We start from the raw sequence: 20,098 nt of genomic DNA on the forward strand, positions 1-20,098 counted from the left end.
TATAAATCTTTTAAACTTGTTTCATTTGGTATAATATCAATATGTCCCATGTAATCTCATAAATAAATTTTATCTTTAATCTTATGAGATAAAAAAACTATTTACGACAGACCTTTGATTGAAATAAAACATAAATAACACAACCAAAAATAGATAGAAAGCAAAATAGGAAAAACAAAAAGAAGGCAAGAGAGTGCTAATAATTATAATTACTACTATAAAGTTAATAAAAAACATAATAATAATATGAAAGTATATGCTATTTTTAAAGTATAGTTTACTTCATCACTGTGTGTGATCCACTTTCAGACAATTTACACTCTGATCACGACAAGATAACGGATCAACAGTTAGTGTGTGTGTGAGAGAGAAATAGAATATCCCAAAAATCTTTTTTGGTTGACACAGATATTTATAATATGTTATCATCATTTTTTTCCCCTGAAATTTATGAAGAAAACAAAGAAATGTGAGCTTAATTAATCTGGATCTGATTCTTGTTTAGGTATTCTGAGAACGAACCTACTTTCTAGGTGACCTAATTAGGGTTTATTTTCAGCCACAGTACTGGTTTTGCTCGACCCGACTTGAATGTAAATGGGGTTTTCTTGAAAACCCATGTTTTATTTGTAAACCTGAAGCTGAATTGAAGAGGGATTTTGTAAAAAGTTTGGATTTTGATGAGATGGGGTTTTCTTGAAAAGGGGTTTTATTTGGTTTCTGAAGCTGAATTGGGTAGAAATTTTGTAACAAGTTTGGATTTTGATGAGATAGGGTTGTTGAAGATGAGCTTTTTGCAGTGAAGAGTGAGTTTGGGTATAAGCAGAGTATAAATTTAAAGGTGAGTTTTTTTTTTCCATTTTTGTTTTGTGAGATCAGTAAAATTATGCATCATGGATTTTCAATTATTTGCTATATAAAGCTTTCTTTGTTCTTTTGAGTGTACTTTATTAAGTTTACTTGATATGGAGAATTTGATATGGTCAGCAACATTTACTTTCTTGTTTATCTTTATGTAGAAAGCTTCTATCTTTGTCATAATTGATCCACTTTGATTACAATAACATACCTTGGGGAAGGGGGAGTAGTGTGTGCAGACCTTACTCCTACCTTGGGAGGTAGAGAGAGGTTATTTCCAATAGACCCTCGGCTCAAATTGGTCCAATTTGATTCAGCAGAAAACATAAGTACTTTAGAAAAATTGATTGTTGGAATTGGAAATTATTCCTTGAGTTAGGAAGTGGTGAAGTGTGACATTAATCAATAAGGTGTCTTTGAGGAAAGAACTTTTAATGATCTTGCTGGTATTGAATTGATTGAACTACCTTATCTACAAGCTAAAGTTGTTAAAGAGGAGACAAATTTTATTTATTTAGGTCTGCAATAGGTAGTGCTCTGCTGTGAGGGAAATCTATTAGTCGGGAATGATTTTAAGGATTGTCATTTGCGAATTGTTTATTCCAGTTCAAACACAATTGCTCATTTGGATAAGCATTTAGATGATGTGCAGTGCTTAGGCGCGTTTCAAACTATTGTGAGTAAAGGCGGGCTTGTAAAGCATGGTAGGCTTCAGAATTAGGGAGGTTGCCGTGCAAAGTTTTCGACCAACCAGTAAAATTTAGTTTGTTTGAGTTGGATTGTTTATCTAGAACTTCAGTTTGCTCGCAAATTTTTGTGATCAGGTTGTATGCACATTTCTTTTCTTTTTTTCTCTTTTTGGTTTTGGAGTTGATAAATGATTAATATTTTTGTAACAGAATAATATATATCATGTGTTTCCTAAAAGATTATGCATAAAATAGTTTCCTAACTTACTATGGCATAATTTCAGGAATATGGCAACTCCAGTTGAGCCACCAAATGGGATAAGGTCTCCAGGGAAGCATTACTATTCTATGTGGCAATCCCTTTTTGAAATTGATACTAAATATGTACCTATTAAGCCTATTGGACGAGGGGCATATGGAATTGTTTGTTCTTCTGTTAACAGGGAAATCAATGAGAAGGTTGCAATCAAGAAAATAAACAACGCTTTTGAGAATCGTGTTGATGCTCTGAGGACGTTGCGTGAACTAAAGCTCCTTCGCCACCTAAGACATGAAAATGTGATTGCTCTGAAAGATGTTATGATGCCAATCCACAGGCGAAGTTTCAAAGATGTTTATCTGGTATATGAACTGATGGATACAGATTTACATCAGATAGTCAAATCCTCTCAAACACTCACGAATGATCATTGCCAGTATTTCCTATTCCAGGTACTTCCGATGGAGAGCGCTATCTATGCTCACAAACAACTGTATGATAGTTAGCAGCTTCATTATGCAGTTGTCTCTTAAGTTTTTTTTAAAAAAACTAAAAATTTGACTACTCTCTCTTTCTCTCTTAAACATAAATTCCTGTTCTGACCTCTATGCGTGAAGGGAATATTCTTATCGATCATCAACGTGATTGTCTTCGTCCTACAATTATAGTGAGGTATACCATAATGAGGGGACAATTCATAGACCTTGACTTTTGTGTTCTGACTTGGACAATAGTGATACGTTTTATGCTTCAGTCATCCAAGGAAGGTGGTAGTTTTAGTAGGATGGTTGCTGATGTGCACCCAAGGGTGTGGCCTAGTGGTCAGTGAAGTGGGAGGAGAACCATGAGGTTTTAGGTTCAAATCTAAGCAGAGACGAAAACACTAGGTGATTTTTTCAGGTGCTGGTGGGAGGTAGCAAGTATCCCGTGGAATTAATAATTGTTACTGATGTGAGCCAAAATCTACTCTATGGATGCTATTTGGCTGCCTCCGGATCTTCTTTCCTTTGTTTTTCTTTTATGATCCTCTGTACTTAATAGCTCCACCATCAAATCAGTTGCATAAATTACCAAGTGGCCTTTAAGATTAGTAGAAGACAGCGACAACATCTTTTCTGTTTTTATGTGAATAATTGTGCATTTTTATGTTCTAAATCATTTGGTCAGTGAATGTTGTCCGTGTAGATGAAAATCATGGAGGCGCTATCTTCTCTGCTTGGAAATCCAATGTCAATATCATAGTAAATTAGTGATGCGCATTTTGTCTTAAATGAAATTTTGATTCTATGAAGGCTGTCTACTGAAGAGGGGGAAAGATAACTTCCATCCGTTGCTAGTAAGGTGTATTTTTTGTTAGATTGTGGTCATCATCCTAGTTTTTAAGTTGTTTTCAACATCTGTAAATATGCATCTATCTTGTTTTCAAGTAAGTTGGGTGTTGTCTAGGTCCATAAATAGGCATCTATGTACATTACATGATCTTTGTGCTCCTTACCAAAATGATTTAAAAAATTACATGATTTGTTGTTTCAATGTCCATCTTCAAGCACAATAGAAGCTCAAGATTTACATAGCATCTATGTATTTACAAAGTATGTGCATTCCCAACTATTTTCAATCAACAGTGGAGCCGCTGTGAAAAATGATTTTCTGTATTATTCTCCTTCCTGTTTACTATATATTTATGAAACTTTGTCAAGTGATAAAGTGAAAAATATCGAAATAACACAAAGTAGGCTAACTTCCTCAAATGATTCAACCATAGAATGATATATAGCAATAAATACCAGCTGAAGGGGATAAAGCTTGAACAAAAATGAAGTATGACCTATGAATCATTATTCTACCATACCTTTTTTGACTTAGTCCTTTCAATATTCAGAACGACAAATTGAAACACTTGATAGTTGATACCATGCTTTATATTCACTATTACCTACATAATACTTATAACAGCGACAGTAAAAATTAGCCATGGAGAGTACCTTTTTTTGCAGATTATGAACCAATCTGATTAAACTTATGCATAGAACATGGTTCTCAAGTTTAATCTTGATATTGCATGAGCAGGCTTTATAACTTTTTTCTTGGAAGGTTTTGCATTATTACTGAAATTTAAGCAGATATCTGTAATTACTGCCAGAGATAATGCTTTATACAGGTTCCGGTCTCATTTAGTCTCTACTTTGGTGGAATAGGCAATATCAAATCATCCTTTGATAGGAAGTAGTAGGAAGCGGAATCATGTTTCTGATCACACATACATATATAGCTGCTGTGAGTTATGAGTCTACTTCAATACATAAAGTTGGTTGTAGTTGCTAAACTTGCACTTCTCGTCTCTTATTAAAGAATAATAATGTGACAAGAACTAGCCATTTGCCCAGATGAGTTGGGTTGACTATGTCATATTATTGTTAGATAAATCAAAAATCATTCTGGATTGAACCCTTGCCATTTGGATGATATTATTTTGAGAACTGGTGCTGAACCTGGATGCTATGGTTAGTTATGTCACTAAAGAATATTTTTAATAATATAAAATGATATCCTATAGTATGCACTAAATTGTCTTCGTCATATGAGAACTTCTCAATATCTTTGTTGAATTTGATAAATGGCTGCATTGAGACACTAACTTATATCAACATAAGCCTTGATATGAAACTGGTGGTTGTGTATCAGATTATTACTATCTGGTAAGGTCTCAATATGAGGCCAGACATGTTTTCTGCTCTCTACAAGCCCATCAAACTCTTCGATACTTGCGTTCTACTCCTTTCTACCCTTGCATGTCATCCTTTCCTTCCTCAAAATACCTACTTTTCCCATCGGATAGCAAACTAAGTATTATGGAACAATCTGCACTTTGAATCTTGATGTTAGGTTCACTAGAAAAGAATATTTTATTTTTTTGATGAAGTCTAGAAGTTGTATATTTGGAAATCACTTTTTTCATTCTTATGTAAACCAATCCATTGTACAACTTAATTCTTATAGAAGTATCTTGATGCACATTTTGTTTTGGGAATTTAGTTTTCTATTTCATTGTATATGCCTGGAAGATTATTTCACTTGTTGTGGTCTTGTGGATGATAAAATAAAAAGAAGGGACATCTTATCTGATGTGTTATGCATCTTGCTGCTTGCAGCATCTTTTTTCAATACCAGAAAGAATTAGTTCCTTGGTAACATGTCTCTGGTGAAGAACATCGTGGAACTATGAACATATATGGAGACATACCTTTTCCTTTTCTTGCTTTGGGTTAAAATATGTGTGAAATCTGTGTGACAGCATGAACTTACTACTTGAAACAATTCAGCCTATAGTATCTCTGTTTTTTCAATAATCCTAATATTTCCACTTTCTTTCAAAATGAAATGAAATTAAGATGGTTGGCCGTCAATTTAAGAATTTGTAAAGTTGTTATCTTGATGAGCTTTTCTTCTCAGCTTGTGCTAGTTTTTCAGATGCTCATATGCTCATCCAGGTCCAAAATTAAGCCACCACTTAAAAGTCGGCATATTATCCGTGTTTCCCGGTTTCTCTCTTCAAGACAAGACTGTGCTGAAGTGTTGTGCAGCTTCACTATAGGAGTTTCTACCTCCTTCACACCTTCAAGAAGTCAACACACGTCCTTATGTTGCTTGGACTCTTCAATAATGCTGCTCCAACCGTGTCGGATCCTCCAACAATGCATTACTTTTGGAGGATCCGACATGCACCTGTTGGCATTTTTGAAGAGTCCAAGCAACATACTCCTACATTGATCACGATTTCCTTGTTGGTTGATCCATCAACTCGTGCAAATTTGTCTAATCCATTTTCCAGAATGCTGTCTTTGCCTTCCAGAATCCACCATTAACAAGCTTGGGACCTCGGTTTAGTTGGTTATGGTTTTTCCGTGTCTAATCTGGTTTCTGTTTATAGAACACAATTTGGCTAGTTATCCAGAAGTGTGACACATCTTTATGGGAAATGGCTTTACCCTTCATATTTTGTCCCCGCGCCTAAACATGCCATGTAATGGACGTCATTGTCTGATGGCGCCTAAACATGCCATGTAATGGACATCGTCATCTGATGGCGATTTCTAGACTAAGGATGCTTTCTTTTTTCTTTAAAAATCACATAAAGGAGGAATCCTCAAACTGCAACATCTAAGAACTGAAAAAAGGAGCTAAAAAGATTATAAAACTAAACAGGAGTGAGATATCTAATTTGCATGCATACTGTACAGACTTGCTGATTTAACTGTTTTCACTGCTGAATCCGATGTGATTTGTGTGCAGTTGCTTCGAGGTCTGAAGTATCTCCATTCAGCGAATATTCTTCATCGTGACTTGAAGCCCGGGAACCTGCTTATCAACGCTAACTGTGATCTGAAAATATGTGATTTCGGGCTTGCACGTACAAGCAGTGGCAAGGACCAGTTTATGACTGAATATGTTGTTACACGCTGGTACAGGGCCCCGGAACTTCTCCTTTGCTGTGACAACTACGGAACATCCATTGATGTATGGTCTGTTGGTTGCATTTTCGCAGAGCTCTTAGGGAGGAAACCTGTCTTTCCAGGTACCGAATGCCTTAACCAACTGAAATTGATTATAAACATCCTTGGTAGCCAGAGGGAAGAGGATTTAGAATTTATCGACAATCCAAAGGCGAGGAAGTACATCAAATCACTTCCATACTCTCCTGGAACACCATTTTCCCGCCTCTATCCCCAAGCTCATCCATTGGCCATTGATCTCCTGCAGAGGATGCTTGTGTTTGACCCTTCCAAAAGAATTAGTGTTATGGAAGCACTTCAACACCCATACATGTCTCCTTTGTATGATCCGAACACTGATCCCCCAGCGCAGGTTCCTATCAATCTTGACATAGACGAGGACTTGGGAGAAGAGACGATAAGGGACATGATGTGGACGGAAATACTTCATTACCATCCTGAAGCTGCCACAGCTGCTATGGAAGAAGTTATGTGAGCTTATGTTAGAGCTTTTTGTAACTCATCTTTTCCCCTGCTTTCAATAAATATCGAGTCTTGATTCATCGACAGTTTGAGCTGCGATGTATAAAAAGAACTGCTCAACTACATAAGCTTGAACTTTTTGAGCATGTACTTCTTAATCTGTATATAGGTGTGGTTTTGTACGTCTAATTAAGGACCATTACGCTTCATGAATGTACTGACAGTTTAATTGTTGTACCACTGCTTGTGATGTCTATCGGAAACTGTATCTCTACCTTTACTTAGTAGGGGGTAAGGCTACGTACATGCCACCCTCCCCACATCTCATTTATGGGATTACACTAGATATGTTATTGTTACCGACTGCTTGTGATGATTATTGATGTTTTCTTTAGTTCATAACTAGTTGTAACAATCTATTCAGATTAGAATCATGCAATATTCTAAATAGGAGAGAAGTTCCAAGTGCAGAGATTTGCATGGAGGACATATATATGAAGCCACTAAGTATCTTGAAAAAGAGATTAAAGTCGTATGATAGGTGGTAACAATCTTGTAATGGTACGTGGATAAACAACATACTCTGATCGGAGTATTTTGCCTAGATGCATACAGTATTCCATGTGCCTCATGCTACTCGAGACAGAAAATAAGATATGTAATCTGCTATTACGGTTGAACTATGTTGATATTGTTAAATATTTTTACATTTAACTTATACAGCTAAATTCCATTTTCCTTCTCAAATAATTGAACACTAACCAAGTGTTTACTTAATCATGTATTATTAAGTCCAGAAACCAAGTACAATACTAAAACAAACTATATCCTAAATCTAAAGAAATGCTCCAAGTGATTGCTTCTTGGTCTTAGCCCCATGTTAAAATTAAACAAAGGTCCATACCATGCCCACATGGAAATAAAGTATAGAATGTCCCCACATACTCAGAGGGTTCGGTATTCATATTGAAACTCGATTAATTTTGATTCGTGCCTTGTAGGGCTCGATCATTTCTAGGTGTGACACTCTCAATATTTTTTTCATTTTCAAGGTTCGAACTCAAGACTTCTAATTAAATGTGATAAAATTTCAATCATTTCACTACGATCCATGTCGGTTAGTGTAGAATTATTGGGTCCATTTAGCATGATTAATGGAGTGAATTTGGGTTTTAATATTGTCTAATTAGCCCCACATGTTCCCCATCAAACCACACCTATAACATGTAGCTGAATAAAATTATCCTGATTTTGCAGTCTATATATTCACCAATTTTCTTTAACCTACTTTTGCCTCATCAGTCCATGTGCATATTAAACACCACACAAATTATTTTGTACTATTGTTTTACGTCTTTTGGAAGTGTTTTTTTAAAACTTTTTTTAAGTTGGAGATCGATAAGAAAATGTACTTGTAACATATGAAAGCACATTATATAATTCTGTTAAAAAAAACTTTTAATTTTCAGTACTAATTTTGGTAGGTCTTTTTTTTCTATTTTCCACCTCCAGATCACACATTGAAATTCCGATTAAATCCGATACGTCATCTTTGCTAGGATTTAGAAGTGAAAATGATTGAACTTATGTAATAATATTAACTCAAATTAATTTTTTATGTAACTTTTGTCGACAAATTGAATTGACTGACCGTACAATCAACTTGTCCAGTTTGTCACGTGTATACACATGTTGCTAATTATTTTTCTAAATTTTCTACGTCCGTTCATTTTCTTTGAACACAAAACAACATTTTGACCTTTAATTCATCTTGAAAAATATCTCAATCTACATCACTATAAATTCCGAATTTTAAATTGTGAAACATGTGAAACTTAAAAGTTAAATTACTTACTCGATCGTCTATTCAAACTCTTCTTAAAAACGTTTTCTAAAAGACCCTATTTTGATGGATCTTTAAGATCCTTTCGATGACCTAAGTTGAACGAAAATATGATCGATTGTATATGAGCTTAGTTAGGTATGGTGAAGGATAATCTGTCGAACACCTTTAAGGAAAAATTGATGTGACTTTAGACTTTAGTATTAGAAGAATATTCCTAAATTGTAATGTTTGTGAGATTTTTCAAATATTCTCCATATAGTAGTAGGTGAAATAATGTATAGCTAGCAATGGTTGCTGTATATTAATTCATTGAATTCAGTCATATTAAGACATGTCCTTACTATAAAAAAAAACAATTTGTTCACGCACAATGACGGCTACAGACAGACAAAAATATTATAGTATATTATCAGAAACAAAAAAGTAAAAAAAAAAAAAAAAGTCTAAAATTTGCTATTTGGTTTTGTCTGATAAAATTAGGATCAAATTGATCTCTGTATTGAGAGGGAAGCTTCCTAGCTAAAAGTTTGAGTTAATGGGGAGGGCTTGTAGAAAGTTCTTATTTGAGTCAAAGTTGTAAAAAGAAAAAGTAAAAAAAGTTAATATATAGATGTTACGTTGAGAGAGTAGTGAAAACACCTCTAAATTTGATGTAAATTATTAATTTTGTCTTTGAATTAATGACAACCTTAAAACACTTATCTACTTGACTAACTAAACTTAGATACACTTCTGATACTGGCGATCTGCCACATGTCATAGCAAGTGATCTCAAACTCTTGTAATAACATGGAACCCTTAATAAAAGGGCGAGAGAAGTGTTGATAACACCCTAAATTTTGCGAGGAATATATTTCACTCATGTTGCAAGATTGGGTATATTTAAGTTCAGTTAGTCAAGTAAATAAGTATTTTTAAGGTTATTAATAATTCAGGAATGAAACTAATATTTTGCGCCAAATTTAAAAATGTTTTCAAATACTTCTCATACTTGTTTATGTCATCAGGTTAGACTGATTTATAACAAACATGTCAATCTTTGTAACTAGCTTGAAATATAGAGTAATAATTTGTCATAAGTTATGAAAATAAAATTAATAATATAAATATTTTATATTGTGGAAGTATATAACCTAATTTTTTTTGGTTCATATTTAGACAAGTGACTACAGTATTAAAGTTGAAAAAATGGTTTATGTGGATTCTTTGTCAGCTTCTAGTTTGGAGGCTTCTTTGATATTATCACACGTGCTTCCATTTTGCACTATTAAAAAAATAAACTAGAGTAATAAACTCTGTTTAAGCTATGAAAATCAGATTAATTTTTAATCACTTTATGTTTAGTGGGTTACCGTCTTTTTCTTGAATATGACAGAAAAAACGTAATGGGGAATGAACCTAATCCTTGGTCAGACGGATTATTATTTATCGTATTTCTTTTTATGCATAAATTCTTTTTTTATCGATTTGGAGAATCTGGATTATTTTATTTTGTTTTAAAATGAAAATTTTCTTTATTAAATATTACTCTATTAAGGTGTTTCTAGTCTTTAAAAATAATTGCTATTAACTACTAAGGATAAAATGAAAAAAACAATCTATTATGTTTTGAACTTCTGAAATGATAGATGATTTGAGATAATTATTTTAAAAATTTACGATAAATAATTTGAGATAGAAGAGTGTTATGAATTAAACATATACATATATAGTCAATATTTATCTCATTTTCATGGGTCGTACAATATTGACGAAATTTCTGAAAATTGAAAAGGAATTATATTGGCAGTCATTATTTAGTAGTCAAGCTTTGTTTTTCTTTGTAAAAGCAAAATTATTTTATCTGAGAATAACGTAACTGAAAAATATAATATTATTTGGACTTTGAAATAGCAGCTAGAACGAGCTCTCTTCATTATTATATTTGCAAATTATCCATTATTTCAAGTAAGTGGAGCTAATGCATAAATTCTTTTTATAATTAATTAATGGACTCTTATAGCCATTAAACATATGCTTAATTGAGAGTTTTTAAGTACATAATAATGTGATGAAATTGTTGTTGCATAAAAAATTCATAATCAGGTCACTTATAATTTTACCTCAACTGATTCTACGAGATATCCCACCTTCCACTAGCAATAAGTACTCAGATAGTATCGCCCAACAAGGATAGGAAAGATGAAAAGAATCACCTACTTAGTATTTTTTGTCTCCGCCGCAGATTTTCCGTGATACCTCATATATACCTCCAACCACTATATTGATTACTAGGTTACATCATGTTTCATGGATGCATCAAGACGCTTATAATATACTAATTACATGTACATGCTATGATATGCAATATTCAATCGTCAGACAATTAAAACGATAAGTAATATTTTATATATAATAGATTAAAAATTCAAATTATATGCACCAATCAATAGATTAATCTTTGATATTATCAATATATAATATATACATCGTATTAATTATATACATAGTATTAATCCAAATTCAGAAATATAAATTAAAATAGGAAAAAGCAGAAGAAGCAAAAGATCGATTTGTCTTGACAGATGACAATGTGCTAACAGTAACTCAACAAAGTACGAAAGCTAGCTCCTAACAGTCTTGAAGAACTTTTAGGTACATAAAAAAGTAAAATAAAAATATTATATATATAATAAAAAAAGGAGAAAGATTCCTTCTTAAGTAAGATAATTACATGATTGGTTAAAATATCTTCAACGTTGTGATGGCTACTCCACTTGTTTCTTCTGTTTTGTAATTTATTTATTTTTTGGTTAACAATAGCATGTTTTCCATTAATTCACGGGCTCAGCACTTATATACTATTAATAATTAATATAAATATATACATATACCAATAAGAATTGTGGTGTAGTGACAAGACTAGATTTTAATCAAATATCTCAAGTTTCAATCTGAATAACCCGATGAATCATGCAGTGCGCGCAATTCAAATTTAATTGGGGCTCCCATGCTTGGAATAGAAAACCAACTAAAAATATACATATGTTCCATCGATGCACTAATATTCTGTATAATTTCTTCAACATAAATTAAAAACTATAAATGAAAACTTAGCATTCTCACTTCAATTTTTTTGCATTTTAAGATCAAAAAACATTCTTCTAATTTGTCTGTAATCAAGTAAAGAACTAGATGCAAGAAACGAGAGTTCTCCAAAATTCAATAATTTCAATTCAAAGTTGATATGTTTGTTGAAAAATTCATCGAATAAATACTCATAACAAATTTCAGAATTTCATATATAACTTCAAATACTGAATTCTCCGATATCGAATTAAGTTCTTAATTAGAAAAATAAATATGGAGTAATAAGTTTGCTAGTTTTTATGTTACCTTTTTATTTTATTTTTTATATGATGCATACGTAATGCCTTACGTGAGTCTCAACTCTCAAACATATATAAACCTAATTGCCATATATATCGTTTGTATTAAATTTGGAATGTGTGAAGTATCTTTTACGTTGTTACCTTATTTAGGTGTGTATTCTGGCAAATAACTTGTACATTATTATTAATATAACGTTTGATTAAACTGATCTATATTTGATTATTAAAACTGTAAATAGAGCTAGGATCAGTTTTCGTCACAGGAATCATTCACGAGAAAGAAAAAAACTAACATACATTCTTGTTTCTTTATTATATCACTTGATCAAACTTAATTTATGTAATTAGATCTAAATACTCGATACAAATAAATAAATATTTACAATCACCGATCATTCATCCCATCCAAAACAACAACAACAACAATATATTTAGTGAAATCTCACGAATGAGATTTGGGGAGGAAATAACATACGCAAACCTTATTACTATCTTGTATTTAGTGAAATCTCACGAATGAGATTTGGGAAGGAAATAACATACGCAAACCTTATTACTATCTCGTGGAGGTAGATACACTGCTTTCAAAAAAACAAAAAGAAGTGTCACAATTTCACTATTGACGAGTATGAGAAAAAGGGAAAAGACATAAAAGTTACTCCCTCCGTTTCACAAAGAATGACCTCCTTTCCTTTTTAGTCAGTTTAAAAAAGAATGACCTCTTTCTTTTTTTGGTAACATTTTAATTTCAATTTTCCACGTGGCATGTTTAAGGCCACAAGATTAAAAGACAATTTTATATATTTGACATAACTTTAATTTAAGATCAAAGATTCAAAAGTCTTTTTTATTTTCTTAAATTTTGTGTCAAGTCAAATTAGATCATTCTCTGTGAAACGGAGAGAGTAATAACTTAGATGCTTCAAGTCGAAGAGAAGAAGCAAAACCAAAACCAAAACCAAAACTTCCTTATATAATAATACTAGATAATGTTGCCCGTGCTATGCACGGGCCCAATCATATAAAATGGTATATTTTTGGGGCTAATAACCGAGTTTTTGAAGCGATGTTTGCGTGGATAAGGAAAAGTTTTTTTATCACAAACCTGTACTTTCTCTGACGCTATTTAAGGCATAATAAGACTACCCACATACAACATTTTTGAAATATTTTATGTTGTCAATTATCATGATTTATAGTATTTTTACGATAGATTCACTTCAAGAATCAGTGGAATTTTTTGTATTTTTTTTTCAAAACATATTTTATGTTGTCAATTATCATGATTTATATTATTTTTACACAATTTTTAAATATATAAAAAAATAAGACAAATAAATTAAAATGGACCTAATATATGTTATTTTTGTTGTCTCAATTTATGTGACACAAATGAAATTTGGAGAGTCATCCAAATTTTCATATATTTTTAAAAAATGTTTGAAGTTATTAATTATTGTGATTTATAATATTTTTATGTAACTTTGAAATAATGTACATTACTGGTCACTTTGTCCTAATTTATGTGATATGGATAAAATTACAAAATTAACCCTTTTAAAATGTCTTTCAGATATTTTAAGTTGTTAATTATTATTATTTATAATACTTTTTTGGTAATATTAAAATGATATGTGTTATTTTTTCTGTCCCAATATATGTGAGCCTGATAAAATTCTGAGAGTCAACCTATTTTATTATATAACTTTTAAATATTTTAAATTGGTAATTATTGTAATTTTTAATGCTTTTTAAGTCATTTGTAAATGATATATGTTGCTTCCTTGATTGGAACTTTTCCATTTGTGAGATATATATATACATATCGTGCTATGCACGGGCCCAATAATATAAATGGTATGTTTTGGGGCTAATAACCGAGTTTTTGAAACGATTGTTTGCGTGGATAAAACTAATTTTCTAGTACAAATACAGGATCTACAAAAAAATTACTGAGTTCGTCCGAATTCACGAACTCCACCTAGCTCCGCCTCTGTATATATAGACTATTTGCAAATTTCATAGCAAATCTAACATGTAATAACGACTTTGTTATATCCGGTTAATAATATGGAAAGTGTAAAGAAACTTTACATGATAAAAAATATAGTAATTCATATTAGTTTTTACTCTACTTTTCAAATTATCATATTTCAGAGTTACCATGAGTAACTTTTTTTACGTTTGTTATAAACAATAACTCAAACCGGTAGTGTAGTATATACACTTTTTTATGATTCGCCCATAATAATTATTTATTTTCGTTGAAATAATTTATTATTATATTATTTTAAAAATTGTGTTTGACCACAAAAATAAATTGAAACTTTTGGTTAAAATTTATGACCGAGATGCTTGGCTATGAATTTTTTTCTCTTTTCTCAAATATATTTGGTTATAAAATTTCAAAATTCAATTTAAAGTTGAATTTTCAGAATTTTCAAGAATGTTTTTTTCACTTCTTGCACTCTAAATTACTCATAAAAAGTAAAAACAACTCTAATTTATATTCATGAGGGAATATAACTCCATCCTTCAAATATTATTTTTTCACTTGAGAAAAAGAAAACTACTTTTTACAAATTTCATAATGAAGCAACATCCGACGGTAATAAATCTTCTTTCAACAAAATTTAAAACACTTGGAGTAAGGATGGAGGGGGGGTTAGTAATTGCTTTTTATATATATATATTTTTTTATAGAAAGTACAAAATGGTCGGTTTGTGGGGTCATAAAGGACCTACCTGAAAAGATAATAAAAGAGAGAAATGTTGGCTTTCAAGTGTACTTTTTTTGCAAATGGACCCCTCAACAGTAACATTTAGTATAAATGTGGTACTTATACGGATTATGAAGAGATTTCACATGGGCCTAAAAAGCACTATTTCGTAAATAGGGGGTCCTGAAAAGATATATCACAACTTTTGTAAACTTTCACTTTCTTCTCATTATCAATTATTTCTACTATATTATAAAAGAGAGTTTAGGGCCAAATCTTGAATATTATATATTATATTTGGTCCTAAACTCTCTTTTATAATATAGTAGAAAATATAAAATAATAGAAAATAATATTGTAGAAGAATATTATAAAAGAGAGTTTAGGGCCAAATCTTGAATATTATATATTATATTTGGTCCTAAACTCTCTTTTATAATATAGTAGAAATAATTGATAATGAGAAGAAAGTGAAAGTTTACAAAAGTTGTGATATATCTTTTCAGGACCCCCTATTTACGAAATAGTGCTTTTTAGGCCCATGTGAAATCTCTTCATAATCCGTATAAGTACCACATTTATACTAAATGTTACTGTTGAGGGGTCCATTTGCAAAAAAAGTACACTTGAAAGCCAACATTTCTCTCTTTTATTATCTTTTCAGGTAGGTCCTTTATGACCCCACAAACCGACCATTTTGTACTTTCTATAAAAAAATATATATATATAAAAAGCAATTACTAACCCCCCCTCCATCCTTACTCCAAGTGTTTTAAATTTTGTTGAAAGAAGATTTATTACCGTCGGATGTTGCTTCATTATGAAATTTGTAAAAAGTAGTTTTCTTTTTCTCAAGTGAAAAAATAATATTTGAAGGATGGAGTTATATTCCCTCATGAATATAAATTAGAGTTGTTTTTACTTTTTATGAGTAATTTAGAGTGCAAGAAGTGAAAAAAACATTCTTGAAAATTCTGAAAATTCAACTTTAAATTGAATTTTGAAATTTTATAACCAAATATATTTGAGAAAAGAGAAAAAAATTCATAGCCAAGCATCTCGGTCATAAATTTTAACCAAAAGTTTCAATTTATTTTTGTGGTCAAACACAATTTTTAAAATAATATAATAATAAATTATTTCAACGAAAATAAATAATTATTATGGGCGAATCATAAAAAAGTGTATATACTACACTACCGGTTTGAGTTATTGTTTATAACAAACGTAAAAAAAGTTACTCATGGTAACTCTGAAATATGATAATTTGAAAAGTAGAGTAAAAACTAATATGAATTACTATATTTTTTATCATGTAAAGTTTCTTTACACTTTCCATATTATTAACCGGATATAACAAAGTCGTTATTACATGTTAGATTTGCTATGAAATTTGCAAATAGTCTATATATACAGAGGCGGAGCTAGGTGGAGTTCGTGAATTCGGACGAACTCAGTAATTTTTTTGTAGATCCTGTATTTGTACTAGAAAATTAGTTAAATATGTATGTATATCAATCTGTGAACCCCTAGCAAAATTGATTGACAGTTTTAAAAGAAATTTAGAACCCCCAAAATCCTAATCCTGCATTCGCCTCTGTCTATATATATGATTAGAAAAATCTGTTGTACTAAGGTAAAATCATATGATTTATAAATTAAAACTTTATATAAGCTAATATCTTCGACTAATTATTTTTCGTCTGATAAGCAACTCTTATTTTCTGCTAAAATATTTGTCTGCACAACACCAAAGAACAAAACAAAAAAGTTGTTCAATAATTAAATAATGAAAATCACCTTAATCGAAAAACAAACTTCTTTACAATTGCATAGGTGAATTCAAGATTTAAATTATGTGAATTTAATTTTTTTAAAATTATAAGTTCATGCCTATTACTTATTGTATGATTTTAATAAATGTATATTTTACATCAAAAGTTATAGATTCAATTAATTATGTACCAATAACGATACATTCTGCCTCATTTACCTGTCAAAAGTTATGGATTCAATTAATATCATACCGATAATGATATATCCTCCCTATTTACAAGTCAAAAGTTATGAATTCAATTGATCCTATATTGGTGGATCTGCCCCGTTTAGAAGTAGTTATATCTTATACACCTAATATGTGGTTGGCATTATGGATTATTAAAATGATTTAAAGCTAAGCAAAAAAGGAAAACTTAGGCATTGAAGCATATTCCTCTAAAAACATAGGTATCTAGGCTTTTTAGTGTTTCGATTTCATATTCTTCTTTAACTTTAATATGAATTTTGATGCCAAATAAATCGTTGTTAAGTGTCTTTTCTAATTTGTGCAATTTTTTTGTTTTTACAAAGTTATTCTAGTCATGTGTAAAATGATATGTTTGCCTACATTTGCTTGTCTTAATTAGCTATATGTTTGTACTCCCACTATATAATTACTTTTTCCATGCTTGTCCTTATTAATTAAGTGATTTGTCATTACCTAATCCCCAATAAAACAAGGACTTGTATATAAATTAAAGAGGTTCATTTTCTAATTTCTACCTACTATGATTGTTATTAATCACTCAGAATTTTCATCAACTTAAAAACAACAATAACAACATATTATGTGAAATTTCACTAGTAACATCTGAAAATGGTAAAATGTAAGCAAACTTTACCACTACTTCATAAAGATAGAAATGTTATTTTTGAAGGACCCTCGAGAGTCGGGCCTCGACTGAAATACAACAAATTCAGATATAAAAAAAAGAAAATAATGGAGACCTCGTAAAAATAAAAAAATTATCACTAATATATTTGAGGTCGTAATTTAAACTTGAAAATATAATAATGACTAAGAAATACCAACTGTCTTAGAAAACGAAATGCAATCATGAGACATATTATCAGTACTTCCAAAATTAAGAGGGAAAATTGAAAGAAAAAGGTTGAAGGGCAGAATAGGAATTCACAATGAACATTTATAGCCAACCACAAACTTTTAAGTCACAGTATCACTAGCATTAAAAGCAATAAAATTTCAATCAAGACTTAGGGCTAAGGGCAAAATGGAGGTCCCCTACCCCCCAACAAAAAGACACATTTTAATTTGATAAGTTATACTAATATATTTTCTCCGTTTAATTTAAGATCACACGATTCAAACACTACAAATAAAATTGTTAATTTCTAGTAGACACTCCATCGAAATATGGCTCGTTGATAAAGATTTTATAGATTAGTGACTAGTTAAATTCTAATGCATTCTGTTCAGAATTAACAATTTTAGGAGAGAAAATTTTTATTTCTTTAATTATATATAAACTTCATGAATCATGTCTAGTTAAATTAGGACAGTTAAATTAAAACGAAAGAAATATTAATCATCAACAAATAATATAACGTGACTTCTCATCATAAACAGGACCTTTCACCAACATAGCTAAATGGTGGGACTCTCTATTTTTATTTCATTGATCTTCATAAATCTTTAAATAGTTATGAATGGTCTCTAAAGTACCCACTCATGGGTTTTTTTTTTCTTTCTGTATTTCCATTAATGTATTTGTTGAACTTTATAAAGTTTTATCCTGATTATATTCTACAACTACAATTATGTTTCTTTTTTCTCGATATCAAATAATAGTGACCTTGATCCATTATTGTTTTTATTTGTATCCTTAAAGATAGAGAGACGAAAACTGAAATCGAATAAATATATAAAAGAAAAAAAAGTTTAAGGAAGAAGTGCATGTTTATGATTTAAATTTGATCGATTAAATATTTAAAAACCTTAATACTGAAATTATCAAAATTATGAAATTAGAAGACAAAAATCTGTTGAACAAATGGATCTTTCTATATAGTTATTAACTTTATTCATTTTGAACTTTACATATTCCTTAAGAAATAAAGTAAGTAATTAATGCCAACGGTAAAACAGATGTAAACAAACGGAGGAGTATTAAGGACACAAATCCCACTAATTTACCTTTTAACACTTTGATGCAATTAAATAAAATATTATAATTGCAGGAATCCAACTAATGACGGTCTAAACTCTAATTGTATTAAAATAATTTGATTCTCTCAGTTGCATTGTTATGGCACTATAAGGTTTTTGAAATAATTAAACAAATAGGGTGTATTAATTTATTCTCTGGTTGTCCTTGTCAAACTGTATTAACGACTAATATACAATTAATTAAGTTATTTATTAACGACTGTAAATTTTCAATCAGTACTTAGCTTGTCACTTTGTTAACACGAGGGTATGTTTGATAAAAGTTATACGTTAAAACTTAATTAATAAGGTTAATTTAATAAAATAAATATTTTGTTAAGGTGAGGAGGTATCAAATTAACAAGGGCCAAATAAAATAAAACGGAGAAAGTATATATGAACCAATTTAGCATATTTTATTTCATGTTGAATTTTCTCTATCGTAGATGCTTAGATTCATTTAAAGGTGTAAATCATTAATGGAAAAATGTATATATTGCATTTATTCATATACTTATACTTCCCATATATAAGGAAGAAGGTAGAAATGACAAAATCAAACTCAATCCGTTCAACTTATTTAAGATTAGACGAATTATTGATCCACTCATTCATTAACTCAGTCTATTTTTAACTCAATCCACTTTAACTCATTTTTAGAGAAGGGAGTTTTTTTCTTTACGATAGTACCATCAAAGAAATGATTTTTTATAAATACCTACCAATGTTTCTTTCACTAATACCTTCTAAATTAAATATTACTCTTATGTTCCAATTTACCAATATTTCCCTTTTAAAACCTTTAATTAATATTGAACAAATATTTATTACTTTTTCACAAATTCTTGTCGCTATCATAGTAAAATTCAGTTAACCCATCAAAGTTAGTTAAAGTAAAAAAAAGAAAAAAAGTAAAATCCCATAACAGTAAAAATGAAAAGTAGACAAGGGTGTGGGGTGATGAAAACAAGGTAAAATAAAATTAAAATACGTCAGATTCTGCACTACTTTTACACTCATTGATTTCATAAATGGACAACACACACAGCTGGAATTGTACACTTGTGTCTCATCTTTCATCTCCATCCACCGCCAAGATGTGTTGCAGTGGTTGAAACTATCTTAATTTCAATTTGAAATTTAAAATTTGAGTTTTAAATATAATTTTTTTTTATAAATAGTGTTTTCTCTCAAGTGAGGCTTGATATAGTGTAAATTTAAATTAGTTAAATTTTAATATGAATATTGAATATCAAACGTAAAATGAAATAAAAAATAAAAAAATACTTCCATCTCCATTCTCCACCCTACAAATTTCAGAATAATTAAATAAATAAATATACAATCAACTCTCCTTGAAGATTCCTTCACTTTTTCCCCAACCACCCCTCCAA

General features: G+C 30.6%; 1 protein-coding gene across 1 annotated transcript; it reads left to right on the forward strand.

Annotated features, from left to right (window-relative positions):
• Positions 1–274: 274 nt before the first annotated feature.
• On the forward strand, positions 275–7,038 carry LOC102601775 (mitogen-activated protein kinase homolog NTF3). Its single transcript, XM_006341910.2, has 3 exons — positions 275–841; positions 1,832–2,258; positions 6,100–7,038. The coding sequence occupies exons 2-3, from the start codon at positions 1,836–1,838 to the stop codon at positions 6,793–6,795; spliced, it is 1,119 nt and encodes a 372-aa protein (XP_006341972.1). The 5' UTR covers positions 275–841; positions 1,832–1,835; the 3' UTR covers positions 6,796–7,038.
• The last annotated feature ends 13,060 nt before the right edge of the window (positions 7,039–20,098 follow it).

Source organism: Solanum tuberosum, unplaced genomic scaffold (genome assembly GCF_000226075.1).
Source record: "Solanum tuberosum cultivar DM 1-3 516 R44 unplaced genomic scaffold, SolTub_3.0 scf00032, whole genome shotgun sequence".
NCBI classification, from domain to species: Eukaryota; Viridiplantae; Streptophyta; class Magnoliopsida; order Solanales; family Solanaceae; genus Solanum; species Solanum tuberosum.